This window comes from Coffea eugenioides, chromosome 8 (assembly GCF_003713205.1).
Source record: "Coffea eugenioides isolate CCC68of chromosome 8, Ceug_1.0, whole genome shotgun sequence".
NCBI classification, from domain to species: domain Eukaryota; kingdom Viridiplantae; phylum Streptophyta; class Magnoliopsida; order Gentianales; family Rubiaceae; genus Coffea; species Coffea eugenioides.
The window spans coordinates 46008028-46026776 of NC_040042.1; the positions used below are offsets into that span (position 1 = coordinate 46008028).

At 37.0% G+C, this 18749-nt stretch overlaps 2 protein-coding genes across 2 annotated transcripts; both read left to right on the forward strand.

The window, feature by feature from the left end:
- Positions 1 to 2447: 2447 nt before the first annotated feature.
- Positions 2448 to 3068, forward strand: LOC113780907 (late embryogenesis abundant protein At1g64065-like). The gene has a single exon (XM_027326690.1). The coding sequence runs from the start codon at positions 2448 to 2450 to the stop codon at positions 3066 to 3068; it is 621 nt and encodes a 206-aa protein (XP_027182491.1).
- A 10860-nt stretch (positions 3069 to 13928) lies between these two features.
- On the forward strand, positions 13929 to 14935 carry LOC113780938. The gene has a single exon (XM_027326726.1). The coding sequence runs from the start codon at positions 14002 to 14004 to the stop codon at positions 14665 to 14667; it is 666 nt and encodes a 221-aa protein (XP_027182527.1). The 5' UTR covers positions 13929 to 14001; the 3' UTR covers positions 14668 to 14935.
- Positions 14936 to 18749: the final 3814 nt, after the last annotated feature.

The following is an 18749-nucleotide window of genomic DNA, read 5'->3' on the forward strand; positions in this document are numbered from 1 at the left end:
CCTAGCATTATTACCCTGGAACAATCCAATTAATGGCCACCTCATTTGATTATTTGACCCTAGGACTTTCTGAAACATTAGCATGTGCAATTAATCATTCCTGTCTGGCATTTTATTTACTAGTTAGTGCAAAACAAAATTGTTATAGAAAAAGAAGAGGAGCCAGAGTCAGCAATCTGTACCGACAAATTGCAAATTAGCTAAAGACTAAAGCTCAAATTTTGCCGGGATCACGCTAGTCTTTTATTTTCTTTATTAGAAATTTAGGATCATAATTACTTAGCTTTAGCTGCTTGGAATATTACCTTAGACAATTTAAAACAAAATATCTTTTTTCTTTGCAATAATTTATGAACTTTCATCTTACCATAGTCATGCATTTAGGTGTTTTTCGTTCCTACACTTTAGTGTCACTAACTTTCCATCCTACTTTGTAGTAGTATTTATGAATAACTTTGCAATAATACACTATTTTTTTTATGCGACACACACGTTAATTCAATTAATAAAGTGAGATCATCTCTTCAATAAAAGTCATACATTCAAATCTAGTTGCCAATGCTAGGATGTGAAGATGGATAGTTTTTTTTTGGTTGCCTGCCACGGTATCCAGGGCTTTACCCTGACTAATCCGTTGGTCGACCCGGGTCGCACACCTTGCTGTGGTGGGTGAGTCTCCCAACAAGGATAGCTGCATACGCCAGGTTTCGAACCCGAGACCTGCTTAAGCGGAACCAAGCTGCTTACCACTTGGCCCAACCCCAGTTGGTGAAGATGGATGGTTTGTAAGACGTTCTAAACAACTTATTATTTTTTGATTTGACAAGAAGAGATTCTTTTAATGACATCTAGATAACCTTCCGCCCACTCAAAATAAAATATATTCTTGTTCTTTGTAAATCCAGGCTCAATTCTGAAAACACTGGGTAGGCCCAATCTTCAAATTGAGCCCGTGGGTTCTCTGTGTTCAAATAGATCAGTGGGCTTCGTACAAATTTTTGATTCGGCAGCACTGTATCCCTTAGGACCAAACGAAGAGAGGAAAGTGATCCATTATCCATAAAAGGAAAAAGAGTAATCTTTTTCATTTCAGGAAAAAAATATATATATATGCATCACATTCTTTTTTTCTGTTTTGAATTTAATGCTTGTTTTTACTTTTTTCTTTTTTGGGGTCAATCAGAAATTCAGAATTAGCTAGGCATTCTCAACTCAATATGGAGTAAAGGTGCTGGTAAAATTCTCTTCTTCTTTTAGAATTTGGACTACTGCCGAGTATGAGAAAATTTAAACAGTAGGTATGCAAGCATATTTTATGCTCTACACAATTAAAGCTTGGTGTCCGCTTCAAAAAGCATAAAATATAACTGCGTAGGCTACCCAAGCTCTGGAGGCATGGCTCTTATCAGAAGGAGCTTGATAGAGTACCGTATATTTTATCCTGTCTTGGACTTTCAGGTTCAATTCTACCATTTGGTTGGGATTGCGGAAAATTTCCAACATCTGCGTAGGCTATTGATCTAGAAAGAAACTTGGCCCACTCGTTGTCGAATTTGACCTCCATTTGGGGATTCCATAATTCCTGCAGAATAGTAACTACTGTCATTTGCAGAGTCTTAACAATTTTTATTCTACGTGATCATTTTTTTTTGTAAAAAAAAAAATCTAAAATAAAACTGCTCATAAAGACATCAACAACTTTCTCTATATTGTTTCACACCTATTGAGTCCTAGTCCGATGCATACTTTTGATGGATTAAAGTTTTTTTTTTTACTGCAACGATAATATTTCTATAAGTTAATCTATTTTATTCTACAGGAAGGGAATGCTAAATAGGCTACATAAAGGATTAGCAGGTATAAAGACCTGACTAGATCTTCCGGCAGGTGGAGTTTGAATCCCTGATCTTATGGGCAAAGAGGGACTTTTGGATGGACTAAGTTAGTCTTAGTAGTTTTTTCCTTTGTCCGATTAGCACCACAATAATCCCACAAGGAACCCCATATACTGTAACGAGTCTGAAAGAGCTGCTGGAAATGTGTGTAAAATCGCACGTTTTAGACTTTTACGTCATCTCGTGGTACACGTCCACCCAAACGGGCACAAGAAAGTCATAGCTTCTCGAAGGTAAAAAATACCAAATCAAAGCTTAAGCTGAATAATGCAATTAATGATCTTATCTTAGTTCCTACAAGTAGAAGACGAAAATGTCTTGGAGAGCTCTAATTGTCAAATTTGAAGCAAAAGTCTCGATCACACAACGCGATATGTTGCAAATTTTCCTAGCTGCTGCATTTTCCAGGAAGGCGTTCCTCTCTACAAATAGGAAAAAAGTGCCATACATAAATACTACTACAATAGTACCTATGTAAGTTTCTTCCATTCCATTAAAGACAAATTGAGATAGTTTGAAGCGACAAAAAAAAATAAAAATCCTTCGAGGAACATGGCTGAAAAATACCAGCAGCAGCAGCAGGTGTACCCACTGGCACCATCTACTATTGTGCCCAGGAGTGATGCTCAAGAATCAGGTACCTATGAATCCATGGAGCTCAGGAAGAAGAAAAGAATGAAAAGGTTAGTATATATCGCTGCGTTTGCTGTATTTCAGACAATAATCATCCTTGTTTTTGCCCTGGTGGTGATGCGCGTAAAATCACCTAAGGTAAGATTGGAGGACATCAATGTCATCACCAACGAGAATGGGAACATCAGGCTCAAGGCACAAGTCAGGATAAAGAATACTAATTTTGGGCGTTACAAATTTGATAGCAGCATAGCTACTTTGACCTCAGGAGGCGTATCGGTGGGAGAATTTGTGATCCCTGATGGGCGGGCCAGATTGAAATCCACCAAGACATACTATGTTATTGTGGATGTTACTAGCCCTTCAAGCTCTCGCAGAGCTGGCTCTAATTCTGGACTGCTGGAACTGAACGCTAAGGCTGAGTTGACTGGAAAAGTCGAATTCCTGATGGTGTTGAAGAAGAAAAAATCTGCAGAAATGGATTGTACCATGTCGGTTAATTTGTCAACAAATTCTGTCCAGGACCTCACATGCCAGTGAGGGCTCTGCTCAAGAGCATTCTTTTTGTAAAAAGCTTGTTTAGCTCGTCTGCTGCCCGTGAAAATGCTTCCTCATCCTTGTTTTTTTCACTCTGTGTTTTTACTATGAAATTCACGTTTTAGGTTAGTTTTTGTCAGTCGCTTGAACTCTTCTTGGTTTTGAACTACTATTATTTACTTCCACCTTCGCATCTTGTGAACTTTTGATATTGAAACAGCTGCAAAAACTTTTGTGACACCATTGAGAATTAGATTCTCTGTGGTGATTCATACATGTATACATGTATATATATATATAAAGCAGTTTGGTAATCATCAGGACATTTCCTTTGCTGTTTAGAGCAGTAAGTTTCAAAGTTACTGCTGTGTCATTGTGACTTGTGAATGGTTGGAGTATAATTTGACATTATAATGATACGTGTGGATTTGGGGGGGGGGGCGCTATAAAATCAGGCATTATTAAATTATGCTTTTTCTACTATTTGATATCATAAGAGCACAGGATACTGCACTAGGTAAAGAAGGTGAATCCACAATAAAAACTTTAAAATTACCACTCAGCCTTAATTATAACAAGGAAGCGATTTATTCATTCATGACAAAATTAACACCAGACCAACTTCTTGTTATGTGCCTTTGTGGCACCAAATAAATGTTTATCAACTACAACGTTCGCTTGGATGGTGTGTTTTTTAGGTGTTTATTTAAACTTTTACAGTTGATTACTTTAATTATTTTAGAAAAATGTTTGCATTTGTCCAAAACACTCTAACTTTCCGAGAAAAAAAAAAATCTCTTTCCCCTTCCCTCACCACTTGCAACCCACCACTGGCAATGATATTTTTGGTTTTTAAAAAAAAAAAAAAAATTTGTGAATGTTTTAGAGTGTTACAATAGTTTTTGAAGAATACCTCAATAAAATTTCAAATTTTACAAATATCTTAAAAAATACATCTACAATAAAAAAATTTTCACATGCGAATGCTACAATGTAGATTTTAAAAAATATCCCTGAAAACACCTAATCCACACATCAACAGGCCAGCGACACACTCATAGGTACTTCTTTTTGATCGGCTTTGGCGATTAAACTATTGGGCCTGCATTGCTGGATGGTAAACCGGGTTTGTTCTGGGCTGTAGTCTGTTAAGTCTCTCTGGTCTAGGTGGCACGACAAGTTCTCATAAGAATTAACAAAAGTCTACTTCGTGAGTCCGATTTAATTTTAGCCCCCAAGCCCAAACTGTACCTCACAATTTGTATAGAGAACAAAAAAGAAATAAAAAATATTATTCCGACATGAAAAAGAGAAAAAGAGCTGAGACAAAAAGGGCATGCAAAAGGCAAAAGCATGCAGCAATAACGGTTAAAGGAAGCTCTCTGTTTTTTGAAGTTTAAAAAATCAGTTGAATTCGAAATGATAATTTATGTGCCGTTTTGCAGCAGCACAGGGGAAGGGAAGGTTGCGATACGAGGCACCAACAGATTCAAGAAGGTTTTAACTTTTTCTTTTGGCTCTTTGGAGTTTGGGAGTCGATTAAATTCTTCAAAGTTCAAACTTTTCCCAAAGTACTGAGGTAATTTTAAACCTTTCAAGTCCGATAGCAAATGGATTCCCCAGCCTTCGCAATCTCGGCACTTTTTTTTTTTCTTGTCATTTCATTTCTGAATAGAAGTTGAAATGCGTTTTGTGGTTTCAACTCACGTATTGAATCGAACTGAAGCCAACTTATAAGCAACTCATTATGAAGATTACAAAAACCAATCAATATTAATTAACTGAGGATTTAACCTATTAAAAGATATTGCAGAGAAAGCAGGCAGTTTTGAATATATGAATTGATCAACTGAGAACACCTTTAAAGGTGTTAAAATGAGAAAATAAAAACACTAATAATTAAAATAATTACTTTCAGTTTGACTTGCTAACTTTTAAGGGGTTGAAGATCATCTTTATTTTTCTTTAAGGGCTTGGATTGCCCTTATCTTGTAACATTCCAATCTGAAGTAAGAATACTATTGATTCTAAATTGACTAAGATTTTTCAATTTTTTTTAGGAGACAAAATAGGAGAATCTAGTTTGACCCCGCCGCGGGGGCGGGGGGAGGGAGGTGAAGAAGCGCTGAACTTCCCCGGACCGAGCTAACCTGATGAGCTCGGCGTGTTGATGAGAAAAGCGTGTCCAAGCCCTGCAAAATAAACGAGAAGAAGGTCTATAGGATGACTAGCAGGGGAGCCCCGAGGTGGTCCCCGAGAGCACTCCGACGGTCAAGTTTGTCTTCCGGTGAATGGAATTCACGAGGAGTAAAACAGTCGGGGGTAGTTTGCCAGTAGTGAGCGTACCTTGTGCGGTGGATGTGCGTTACCATTTATACCTGCTGGTAAATCCGACCTCCGTACGTTTCGAGACCTACCCAGAATAGTCTCAATCCCGCACCGAGGGGGATCTTTCCCGCCCTCTGCGGGATTGTTCTCTGGAACTCTTTGGAGCCCTAGCAGCGGTGTGCCTCAGGATGGTGGCCATGGACCTGAGGTCCGAACCCAACTCTGGCCTTCCTGGGCTGCCACGTGTCTCGGCCCAGGACGAGGCCTCTGCAGGGGGCAAAAGGCAAGAACGGTACTGGCGGACCTTTTCTTTAAAAAAACACTCTGCTGATGTCTGCGGTAAAAGCCAACGTGAGTTTGATTACTTTGTTCAATCATTATTGATTCTGATTTAACCAATTTGAAGAAATCAATCAACTCGGCCAATTCAACTTGTAAAATGCTGCCTCGTATATTAATATTATACTCCTATAACAAGATTTTAGACCTGCTATGTATGTATAAATATGTCCATCCAGCTTCCCAGGCTGCAGAGCCGACAGAAGCACAAATTCCATCAAAAGATTCCGCTGTTGATCTAGCTAGCCGCATACAGCCTTCGTCATCCCTCCAAAACTCCTCTCCTCTCTCAAATCTTCAAGCTATCTCCACAAGATGTCGGAGGAAAGCCATGTAACTCCACTAGCACCACCACAAATTTACCGAAAAAGTGATGAGGAATGGGGGGCTACCACAAAACCAAAAGTCATTCATCACAAGCACAGAAGAAGCAGCAAATGTTTCGTCTACCTCTTACTGTTTCTCGTCCTACTAAGCATAGCTTCTTTAGCCTTCGGATTAGTAGTTCTGCGAATCAACGCCCCTAAGCTTAAGCTGGAGCTGGTGGAGATAAAGAATCTCAAGTACACAGCTCCAGATTTTGCTTCACTGAACATGACTATGGTTGCACAAGTGAAGATTTATAATCAGAACTTCGGTGGATTCACGTTCCACGACGGCAGCACAAGCGTGGTGTATGGGAACACCACTCTCGGGATGACGTATTATAAAAGCGGGCTTGTTAGGGGCAGAAACTCCGAGAGAATGAATGTTAGTGTACAGGTAAAAGCCAATAATGGCTTAGCTGAGAACAAGAATTTTAGCAGTGATATGGGCTCGGGGTTGGTGAAATTGAGCAGCTATGCTAATCTTAGGGGTGAAATTCGTGTGTTGAAGCATTTTACTAGGCGTAGAACTTCATTCATGAACTGTACCATGAGTCTTAACTTGACGAGCCCAGCAGTCCAGGATCTGAGATGCATGTAATCTTCACGGGACGGTTCTCCTTTTTCTTTCTTTTTTTTTTTTCATGAACTTTTTTCCCTTTTTTCTTGTACATGGTCTATAACGACTGAATAGAATATCCAAATAGAGATTCAATCTGTACAATTTTTTAGTGTAATGGTGGTGAAAGCTGCTTTGGATTTGACGTGTAATGCAACTTTAATTGCTCTATAATGAAGCGGGATAATGACACAAAAGTTTATCCTGTTCTTTTTGAGTGCATTCTTGATGTACCTGGTCCCATGATAATGGGGTTATCTTGTTCTTCCAAGTCGTTTCTCTTTGTTTTCTGCCGTCTTTAGCTTCCAAGTTGTTCTCTTTACTTTGAAAGTCGGTCAAAATCCAATTACGGCACGAGGCGTCCTGAAAATTCAACTCAAGGACAATTAGACTAAATCAAGACACGAATTCGATAGATTCTTTAACTAAAAATGACCATGTTTGAAGCCTGATTGCTAGCTTTATCGCTCAGAAAAAAAAACTTGCCGTAAAGTGTCAATATGGTCTTTGGGATATACAAACCATAAAACTCGATCGGGACTTGTTAAAAGCTAGCTGCTCCTAAATTTTGGGAAAGGTGAGTAACAATTCTTTGTTACAAGAATCTTGCGTCGAGAAATTATGGAAGTACTCGAGTCCGCTAAACTTAGATTTGGTTTGCATAGGCAAAACTTTCTAGGTATTGGCGAGATGTAATAAGCATTCTTGCCAGAACTGTAACTGAACATGTCTATACACAAGTAAAATGACGACACATACTTGAACATCCTCAGAATAAAACGGAATTTCTAGGCCAACGGCAAAGTATAAATTATGGTACCTGGATTGGCGGCTGAGCCCGGATGTCACTATCTAATTTTGGCAAATGCATACTGGGCACGGCACAGATTAGTTGCAGGAGATAGTCTGATATGGTTCAGCCGACAGCACCCGTAAGAGCATTTCAGTTTTGCACAGAGTGCCGTTGGAACCAGATAGTATGAAATATCTGCACATTTTCCAGGTCAATATTATGATTTTTAGCCTGCCAAAAGTGGGGGGGGGCCTGAATAGGCTACATTTAACCATTGTCTATTGGTGAGCCCACAAACGCTTAAATTTGCAACGGCTGCCAGACAATCCATCCACATGGATGATGGAACCAGTCGCAGGCATGATGCATCATCTGGAGCTCCCCTTTCCAGCCGCCACTGCTACAAGTTTTTATGTCTAATTACTGGACCAAAGTCCCAGTTTAAAAGAAAATGCCCTGAATATTTGCGAAGAAAGGGATCGTTCTATATCGTAGGACAAAAAGTTTAGACTTGGTTGACCTGATGATGAAAGATTAATGCACATTGGAAACTCGGACTTGGGAGGGAAAATGGACGTTGGAAGCCACTTGGGCATGAATTAAGTGTAGGGAGGAAAAATTTTAAGCTTGGTGAAGAAAGAGATAATGAAAGAGAATCTGGAGCTGTCACGGGACAATGTGTTAATTCAAGAAACGTCACTACTCAGATTAGATTTAATGACGGGGACCCATATTATCCAAACCAATTCATTTTTTATTTTTATTTTTTTTTGTCAAATGTCAACTTCTATATATATTTTCCAAGCCAATTCATGGGTGTGGAGATTTTGTTGTCTGGGCTCTCATTCTACCATGGGCTTCTGCAGTACAATTAGTTAGGGAGCTCGGGCAACCAAGATATCTTGTCGAGCAATCAGAACTCTATTGTTTTTCCACAGTTGCTTGTCTGATTGTCTTCGTAAGCCCAAGCTCTGGATGTTGTCATTTCATTTGAGAGAAGCCGGTCAAACGTGGAAACCCCCCTCATGCACGAAAAGAGCCCATTTCGTTTCAACTCTGAGAAGAAGATTTCCTATTTACGATCTCTTTCATTTTATCATCCAATTCAATTCTTATTAATCTTAGCTGCACTCTCCTGGGAAAAATCTTTCTTCAGGTGTTAAAAAAAATTTAGGCTTCTAGCTAAAAACAACTAATAAGCAATGGATGAGTGGTCAAGATCTTTATTAATTGATTTAGTTAGTATTGACCAACCGATATAGATTTAGTTTCATTAACATTAGGACAACTGGTATCGTCCTATGCAAATCAGTTAATGAAAATAGGCCAAGGACGAGGATCGGACAAGAGGGGGGGGAGGACCGCTTCAGCAGCTTATCATGACGTTTTTATGCGTCTTCATGGAGTGATATAAAGAATTTGTGCTTCTCCTTAGTCAACATTAATACAACAAAGTTGCTTTCCTCGTTTGGTATACTTCTTTTTTGCCTGGTATAATTCCGCTTCCTCGTTGCGCAATGGTAGAATGCCAAAATATGTACGAGATTCTGTTACTTGTTGATTCATACGTTGTTGTGCAATTCCTTCCTGCTCTTGAAGGAATTCCACCGTACAAGTCCAACTTTACGCCCGAATTTTAAATGAGTAAGGAGATGATGTTGAAAATATTACGATTGTTTAACATCAAAGTTTTTAGCCGATAGCATAAAGGTCTCAATCAGGAGTCAATTAAGCTTCGAACGTCCAAAATCTGTGCAAACTAGATATATACCCCCACCTCTTCAAACCACCCTTTCATGTAACAGCTGAACTGCTCTAATTCCCAGTTAGCTGTACATTTTATCAATGCCTAGGAACCAGCAAGTTGAAGTTGAACCTCTGTCCCCAGCCGCAGCCCCTTACTGGAACAACATAGATGATGATGGCCTCACCGTGGAATATAAGCGTCATCGCCGCCACCAGAAGTACGTCATGTGCTGTGGCTGCGTCACCGCCCTGATTTTGATTCTAGTGGTGGTTGTCTGTGTGCTAATCTTCACCGTTTTTGGTGCTAGATGTCCAAAACTAAGAGTGAACTCGCTCCAGATTGATGGGTTGGATCGTGTCAACTGGACTGATATTAGGCCTAACACAAATTTGTCCATCATAGCCGATGTCTCAGTGAAAAATCCAAATATTGCTGTCATGGAGCGAGCTAAATAAAAGAAGGCCACGTGTTTGATTCTTATTGGTGTAGTTAGGAGTTTGTTAGAAATTGATACCTTTATAAGCAGGCATCTCTGCTTCGTTGTGAGGAGGTTTTTGAAAATCATTCGTCCAGATTCATCTGAATTTGCTGAGGAGCATTTCCTCAATTTTCCCTCCCAAATCTTCCTTCAGATTCTTCCACCTTCTTAGCTAAATCCATTATCTCTGTTCTTGTAATACGTTACCAGAATTCAATTAATGAAAGCTGAAGTTCATTCGCTCACTATTTCATTGATTCATTGTTGACTGATTCCATCTCATTAAGCTTGATTTATTCTGCTTCATGCCAATTCTGGTTCCTCTGGTTTCTGTACCATAACAGTGGTATCAGAGCTAGCTACGAGCCATTGGGAGAAATGACTAAAAATCAAGATGAGATGAGGAAAGAGATAACTGAACTAGGAAGTGTAGTTAGAACTTTTGCTAACAGAAGTGATGGACTGGAACAAGCTGTGAGGATCATGGAACACAGGCAGGAGAACACTGAAAAGGCTCTCAAAAACCTGGATCAGAAATACGAAGGTATGATGAACATGATGGCACAAATGTTAGCAAAGCTGAATGACAAAGGAAGGGAGGTAGAGAGCAGCAGCTCAGAGTCTGATTCAGGATATAAGGAAGATGGCAGGAGAAGGGAGGCGCAGAAGGGAGTTATGGATAAGTCTGAGGCTAAGGAGAGCAAAATATTCACCAGATTTCCTAAGGTGGATCTACCAACCTTCACTGGAGAGAACCCAAAGGAGTGGATCAGCAAAGCCAACAAGTATTTCAAAATCAATGGAATAGAGGAAGAAACGAGAGCTGAAGTTGCAGAACTTTATCTCAGAGACAAAGCAGATATATGGTTCCACGGCACGTTTTCTGGCAGGAAGGTTATTCATTGGGAAGAACTCTGCAATGCACTTTGTGAGAGATTTGGAGATGGCTTCCCTGAAGAAGCTATAGAGGAATTCAACAAACTGATGCAGACAGGTTCAGTAGCTGACTACCTGGAGAAGTTCGAAATGCTCAAAGCCCTGCTATGCAAAAAATTGGCGGCTGAACTTCTTTTGCACGTGCTTATGGAAGATCAATCTCAGAAGAATCAGCAAGCTTTGCCATTTTCTTATACTACTTGCTTGCTGCGAACTGCCAAATATCAATCTGAAGACTTTGTTTGGAAGCCTGGAACTTTGTTTGACATCCTTGAGGACAAGGATTGTTTAAGGGGGAGGCTTTGTCATGGAGCGAGCTAAATAAAAGAAGGCCACGTGTTTGATTCTTATTGGTGTAGTTAGGAGTTTGTTAGAAATTGATACCTTTATAAGCAGGCATCTCTGCTTCGTTGTGAGGAGGTTTTTGAAAATCATTCGTCCAGATTCATCTGAATTTGCTGAGGAGCATTTCCTCAATTTTCCCTCCCAAATCTTCCTTCAAATTCTTCCACCTTCTTAGCTAAATCCATTATCTCTGTTCTTGTAATACGTTACCAGAATTCAATTAATGAAAGCTGAAGTTCATTCGCTCACTATTTCATTGATTCATTGTTGACTGATTCCATCTCATTAAGCTTGATTTATTCTGCTTCATGCCAATTCTGGTTCCTCTGGTTTCTGTACCATAACAATTGCCTCCTTCAAATACAACAATGCATCAACCATTCTTTACTATGATGGGAACATCATCGGAGGAGCTAAGACACCAGGAGCAACTGCCAAGGCTGGTCGGACTCTCAGGTTGAATGTGACTATGGATATTCTGCTTGCCAAATTCCTGAATGTTTCCCGGCTGCAGGCTGATTATCTTGCAGGGATACTGCCAATGAGTAGCTACACCAGAATCAGTGGCAGGGTGAAAATTTTTAACCTTATAAAAAGGGGTGTTGTTGTAAGGACAAATTGCAGCATGATTGTTAATGTTACTAGTTATACCATTAAACATCAGGACTGCAAGAGAAAAGTTACTCTGTAGCAGACTGGCAAGGTATATCTGCAGAGGATTATATTATTTATTTACTGGAATTAATTCCCCAACAGATGTAAATACGAATGATGAGTCTACGTTAAAAAAAAAAAAAAAACCGTCCTACAGTCAGTGTCCATTTTTATGAAGCGTATTAGTATATTGTCGTTGATATCATGGTTAAACATTGATTAAATGTTGAATAAACAGGTAAATTGAACTTACAACTTCTGGGAACAAACTCACTGCGCTTGTCAATTTGCATCTGTTTGAATTTTAGTGCTGCAAATTCGGGCTTTCCTTGTAGAAGGAAGTCTTGAGACTATAAATTTAAAATGGACTAATTCTATTTTGCATTCCTAAACTTGTACCACTTTTTTAATTTGCACTCTAAACTTTAATTTTGAATACCTTGCACCCTAAACTTTTAATTATGGACACTTTACACCCTAGCTTTGCAAGTTTGTCTAATTTAACTCCAATCAATGACAATATTACCAAAATCACTTTACCACATTAACGTTCAATGGCACTATCAATTTCCCCCTTAACGTTACATTATAGTCACTTTACCCCCAAGACTAATAGTCAAAATTAGCGGAATTTGTCAATCAATGTGAAAAGACATGTTTAGCTTTTAAAATTATTATCGTTTTAATTATGGGTCTCATTATCAATTTACCCCATAGAATTATTTTTTAGGCAATTTATCCGATCATTAAACCAACTTAACAACTTAAAAAACTTTAGAAGAAAGTACTCTCCTCTTTGTATAATAAAAATAATAAAAAAATTTAGAATGACTCTTCTCCTTTTTAGTATCAAGAAAAAAAAGTTAAAGTATTAATCTCTTTCTTCTTGGCAATCTTATTAATATTAAAAATAAAGAAAGATTGGGGGGTGGAGAGAGAGAGCTCAATTCTTTTTTTTTTTTAAATACAAATAAGAAAGAGTTAAATATTTTTATTATTTTAAAATTATTTTATTTTTTTTGTTTACCATTCAATTCCAATCCTCATCCCGATAATTTTAAAGTAATACGATAATGTTAGACTCTTCTTTATTTTCTTTCTTTGCAAAACCTAATTTTCTGTATCTTTCTTTCCTATCTCTTTTTCTTTTCCTAATATTAATAAGTGTGAAAAAAGAAATTTGAGAAAACCCTTTTATTTTTATGTTTTTGGATCTTTTAAAGTGAAAAAAAGGAAGAAAAATCACTCCAATTTTTTTATTTTTAATTATATATAAAAAAAGGTAAATATATTTAAAATTTTTTGACTATACTAGTTAGATTAACAATGAGGCAAAAATGCCTAGAAAATAATTTTAAGGATTAAAGCCATTGTATCACTATAATTTAAAGAATAAAAGGATATTTTTTGTCCAAAATTTCTTTAACATATTAAATTGAATTACTCATGGGGGTTAAGTGATTAAAAGATAAAGTTAGGAGGTAAAGTGATAATAACCCTAACAATATATCGTTTTGTTCTAATTGCAGTGGCTTGTCTCTATACAAAGGGAATATTACAATTGACTTCAAAGACTTCTAGAAGAAAAAAAAGATGGAGTAATACACCCAAAGAAATTGAATGCTTCAACGCGAGAGCATACATGTGTCGTCCAACTGCATTGCCGCAGTCAAAATTCAATGCTCGAGTACGCAGTTAGGACCAAATTCAAGAGTCTACGAAGAGTTTAGACGGTCCAGACCCTCGCATAAGCTCTACTCAGAAAATAGTAAACTAAATTTATTCTTCCAATAGTTAGCTAACGTTAGTTTAAGTTGTATGAAAAAAATTAAACCTATCAAAATCAAATTGAGAGAGTGTATTAAATAAGAATATATTTAAAAAAGTTAAAAATTAACTATATTTTTGAACTGAAATGTGAATTATAATTTAAAATAAATAAAAAATAAAAAATAAAATTATCAAAATGAAACAAAGGAATGTTACAATTGACTTAAAGACTTCTACAAGAAAGAAAGATAGAATAATGCGCCCAAGAAATTGAATGTTTCTTTGACTTACATGTGCGCGTAAACGTGTCGTCCAACTGCATTGCCGGAGTCCAAAAGTTCTTCCATTTTCCAAAAGTTTGCCGCAGTCAAAAGTCAATGCTCAGAGCACGCGGTTGGGACGAAATTGAAGAGTCTACCAAGAGTTAGATGGTCCAGACCCTCGCAAAAGCTCTACTCAGAAAATTTGTTCAATTATATAAGAGATTCAGTTATGGTAATTGGTACATACTTTCAGCGAGCAACCTAGCTAATTGTGATCGACCCACTTCAGAAAATCTGCCATGGGCGAGAAAGAACAGGCTAAGCCTTTGGCTCCGGCATCCCACAGGATCCACGTAGAGGAAGGAGCTGAAGCTCAGTCCATGGAGACTAAAAAGTACAACAGGAGGAGGTGCATCAAATGCTGTGGCATCTCTACCGCCCTCATATTGATTCTAGCTGCGACCATGTTGGTGCTTGCTTTCACCGTATTTCGCGTTAAAAAACCCGTTTTGAAGATGAACTCCGTCAAGGTCGAAGGATTGGATGTTGCTATGGAGGCAAATTTTCGTCTGGGGACAAACGTGACACTTGTAGCAGATGTCTCGATGAAAAATCCGAACGTGGCCTCCTTCAAGTTAGATAATTCGACGACTTATCTTTTCTATGGTGGCAAGATGGTTGGGGAAGCCAAGACTCCGCCGGGGCATGCCAGGGCGAGGCGGACGATGCATATGAATATCACGGTGGATATTCTGGCAGATCAACTGCTGGATGTGCACCGGCTGTGGAGTGATCTGCAAGCAGGGGCTTTGCCTATGGGTAGCTACACAAGAATAAGTGGTAAAGTCAACATTTTAAACATCATTAAGAAGCACGTTGTTGTGAGAATGAATTGCACTATGACAGTTGATATCCACAGCCAGTCCATGAGGGATCAGGACTGCAAGAAACATGTTTCCTTCTAGATTGAGTACCGGTTAATTAATTAGGATTTTATATTTATATTATTGAGGGTGTATGGTTTTGAGAATTAATTTGGTAGAATCCTAAAGATAGATAGATCATTCCATGCTTGCATCAAGGGATGGAATGAAGAATATGCATTCCGTCATGTAAAATTCAAAAATTGAGAGCATTCTGGTCAAGAATTTGTATGTTTATCTTATCCGTGCAAATATGCATGTACAAAACTTTAACACATAGCTTATGATATCAATAATGGTTACTTGAGTATTTTTTTGATACTATCATATACTTGACTGGTTAGAGACTTTGTACGACTACTAGCTATGGCCGATGCAGAATACTTTTTTTCTTTTTTCTTTTTTTCTAGAAATGATAAATGTTGTATAATCTAATCTATTCTACACTAAGGGAGGGGACAGACCTAAGAAAGCCCAAGAGTAATCTGGAGAGGACTAAACCACCACTAGATCAAACAGATCCACTATGCATCCGCTTGAATTTTTTAAACAAAATTACTTTTTAATATGGCAATTGGTGAGAGGCAAGAATACACTATATATCAAACTTTAATGCTTTGGTGGTGGCTACCGATCCAAAGGATGGTGGTTGCCTATGCCGACTCCATTAAAAGCCTTTTCGTTAATTTTTTGTCCAACGTGAATATAGTCTCTTGCAAATTGAAATAAAATTTTACCTGCCGACTAATCTAAATTACCCGATTTCATAGTGGGTTGAATAAAATTCTTAGGCCTATTGGGTTGGGTGCCAGACCAAGTCAACAAGCAGCCATTATCCTCCTGGGACGACACGAAATTGATCGTGGAACAACTTACTAGTCACTGGTCTAGAGTCCAGACATAGACTAGCCCAATTCGGGTGGTAAAATAGTTCGATTGTGTTGATACATGGACTGTAGGTTTAATAACACTACGCGAGGCCACCTAATAACGCATATACGTATTATTGGGCTTTTCGCAAAGAATGGGAAATGTACTCTTCAATCAAAATAGTAGTTCAGTCTAGAAGCACCCAAATGTAAAAGATTTAAGGGTTAAAAATAAAAAAGCCCCCTGTGATAAGCCTAATACACAGAAAAGCCCCCCATGGTTTCAAAATATACAACACGACCCCTCATGCTTTGAACTAAATTGTAAAGGTGACGGAATCCGTTAAACTTAACGGAAATGACTTATTGGAACCTAAAAAAATTTTTTTATACCTAATTTTTATCAAATATACCTATTCTACCCCTTAACTCTCAATTCTCTCTACTTAAAAAATAAAACAAATGATTTTTTTGAGCTGTCTTTTGTTTAATTATGTAAGGGTATTTTGGTCATTTTGACAATTTCCGTTAAGTTTAACGGATTCCGTCACCTTTACAATTTAGTTCAAAGCATGAGGGGTCGTGTTGTATATTTTGAAACCATGGGGGGCTTTTCTGTATATTAGGCTTATCACAGGGGGGTTTTTTGTTTTTAACCCAAGATTTAATTATTGAAAGAAATGCGCTGGTTTGTTTGGATAGAGGTTTATTTGCCAAAATTTAATTGTTTACATCACCATTACAATTTCCAACACACCTTTTTATCTTCCCAATTACATTTTTATCTCACATACATCACATCACAAAAAGTGCTACAGTAAAAATATCTCAAATAATTTACAATCCAAACAGATAACTGAGTTTGCAGCTTCTTCGTGTTTCCCAATTTTAACTCCATTTGGATTAGCTGTTTTTAGGGGTGTTTTTGAAAAACTTTGTTGTAGCAGAGTTTTTAGAGTATATTTTAAAATATTTTTAGAAAATATTTTGAAATATTTTTTATTGGCACTTTATTATGAGATATTTGGTAAAATTTTAAAAAAATTTAAACTAATTTTTAGATTATCTTTTAGAGTACTTTGTTGTAACTTTTATTATTTTTGAAAAACTAGTTTTTAAAAAACACTCCAAAAACAGGAGATCCAAACAGAAAACATATCGAGAAGATGAAAAAAAAAGGGTTTGAAGGTGGCTCCTAAAAAAAGGCACGCGAGGTTTCCCAAATTAGAAACTGCACTATTTATGGCCATATATTACAAGGAACAGTTTCATGAATCTGAGCGAGGTTTATGCTCAAAACTATAATAATCCTTCAAGTTTTCTTTTCGCTGCTTTTATGATCTTATATCAACTACAGCTTCACACTTTTCTTGGACATGATTATATATATACATCCCTTCCATGCATGAACTTGCAAGGTTTTTCCCTCCCGAAGGGCATATGGAACACTTTTGTCTTTGGGTGGCGGATTTGTACTTTTATGATCAGCTCCTACAGTTTTGACTTTTGAGACCTGAATTTTTTTTCATTTCAACCATAATATTTGTATAATCTACTTTAATTTAGTCTAAGGGAAAAGGGAGTCGACGAAAAAATTGTCGGAGTCCCACCCCCACCAAGATTTAAATGTCTTGGTGGTACCAACAGCCCAAGAAGTTTGGGCCATGATTCATCAAATCTGTTTAGAACATTCTGTGTAAATTTTTTTTGTCAAAAAAAAAGAAAATAAAGTCAAATACTCATAGAATTAATTAAAAGTGGAAAATATGCTAAATTTTGACATTAAGACTTTAGAAAAGTGCATTTGTATGCCCGACCTGGATCCCGATTCACACGGGATTTTCAGTGTCACTTTTTCAGTAGTAATTCAGTGTCACTTTTATATTTATATCAATTGTGTCTTATTTATTTAATTTATCATGTATTATTTATTTAAATTTCTTCTATCATCACGTGATAAGTGCGATTGACACTGAATTTAATGCTGAATAGTGACATAGAGGATCCCAACTGATCCTTGGCCCGCAGAAACCCTCCCCCCAACACTCGCGCACCAACAAGGCAAAATACCACTCCCATCAATTCAGTGCTCTGAGCTCTGCTGTCTGCTCTTCTTAGGTTCCTTTCGGCTTTTCGTGTCATATGGGTTTCGTCAAGTAGGTGAATAAACCCGCTTGAATTTACGTACCACATCTTTTGGAAGAGATTTTAACCAAGTACTACATCCATATTGATTTGACCAGGCAAAATTTCTCTTGCCCTTCTATTTTTATTTTTTTTATCATTTGTTTTCTTGATAAAGTTCGACTTGTCAATCGGGTCCAATGAGTCGGCTTTCATAAGATCGAATTCAACTCATTTAATTTGTAATATTTTTGGATTTCGAAATATGATTTTTAGATTAATAAATGTGAAACTCATACTCAACTTACGTAATATTTGGATTGCGAGTCTTATTCGAGTTTAGTTCAAACTCACTTATTACTCATTAATTTTCTTAATATAATTACTATAACTATTAAGTTGTAAAATTAATTTAATATTTACAAGACTACAACATTAAAACTAAACATGAACAAGTAATAGTTTTTAAAAGGTATATAAATCAAAAAAATTTCAACAATATTTATATTTAATTCATTCAAAATACATGAAAAATAGTAATAAAACATGCGGTCATAAACCAATACATTTTCGAATGTTGGACTTTTTTGTAACCTTGTGATTTGAATTCAAACATGTTTGATGATTTGTGTTTCTAGACCAAAAAAAAAATCAACCAATATTATGCTAACACAAAAATTTACTCAAACAATAAGAAAAGTTAGATATTCAATTATGCATTACTAATATTGGGTCTCAAGAAAAGTTAGTAGAAGAGTTTTCAGATATATATTTGTGTTTTATAATTTATATATATTTAGTATTAAGTAATAATATATTTGGATATATAATTATACATAATATCAAAATATAAATATTATATATATATAGGTAATTAAAGGGTCGGACCTATATTGGGTTTGAGTCTAATGAAATTCAAACTTAACTCATATTTAATTCGAACTTAATTTTTAGACTCAAATTTAGACAGACTCAATAAAAGGTCGGACTTATCGGACTTTTTCTCAAGCCAAACGAGTCGAGATCAGATTGATTTGATTCCATTGACAGTCCTAGATAAAGTGAATTGAAATCAAGGTCCTTCAGTGGTAATAACTCACTTTTGAATCAAGGGCCTTCAACTTCAAGCTG

Bases quoted from the DNA above. Each gene is read 5' to 3' on its own strand.
- LOC113780907 (XM_027326690.1), top strand. From the start codon at position 2,448: ATGGCTGAAAAATACCAGCAGCAGCAGCAGGTGTACCCACTGGCACCA.
- LOC113780938 (XM_027326726.1), top strand. From the start codon at position 14,002: ATGGGCGAGAAAGAACAGGCTAAGCCTTTGGCTCCGGCATCCCACAGG.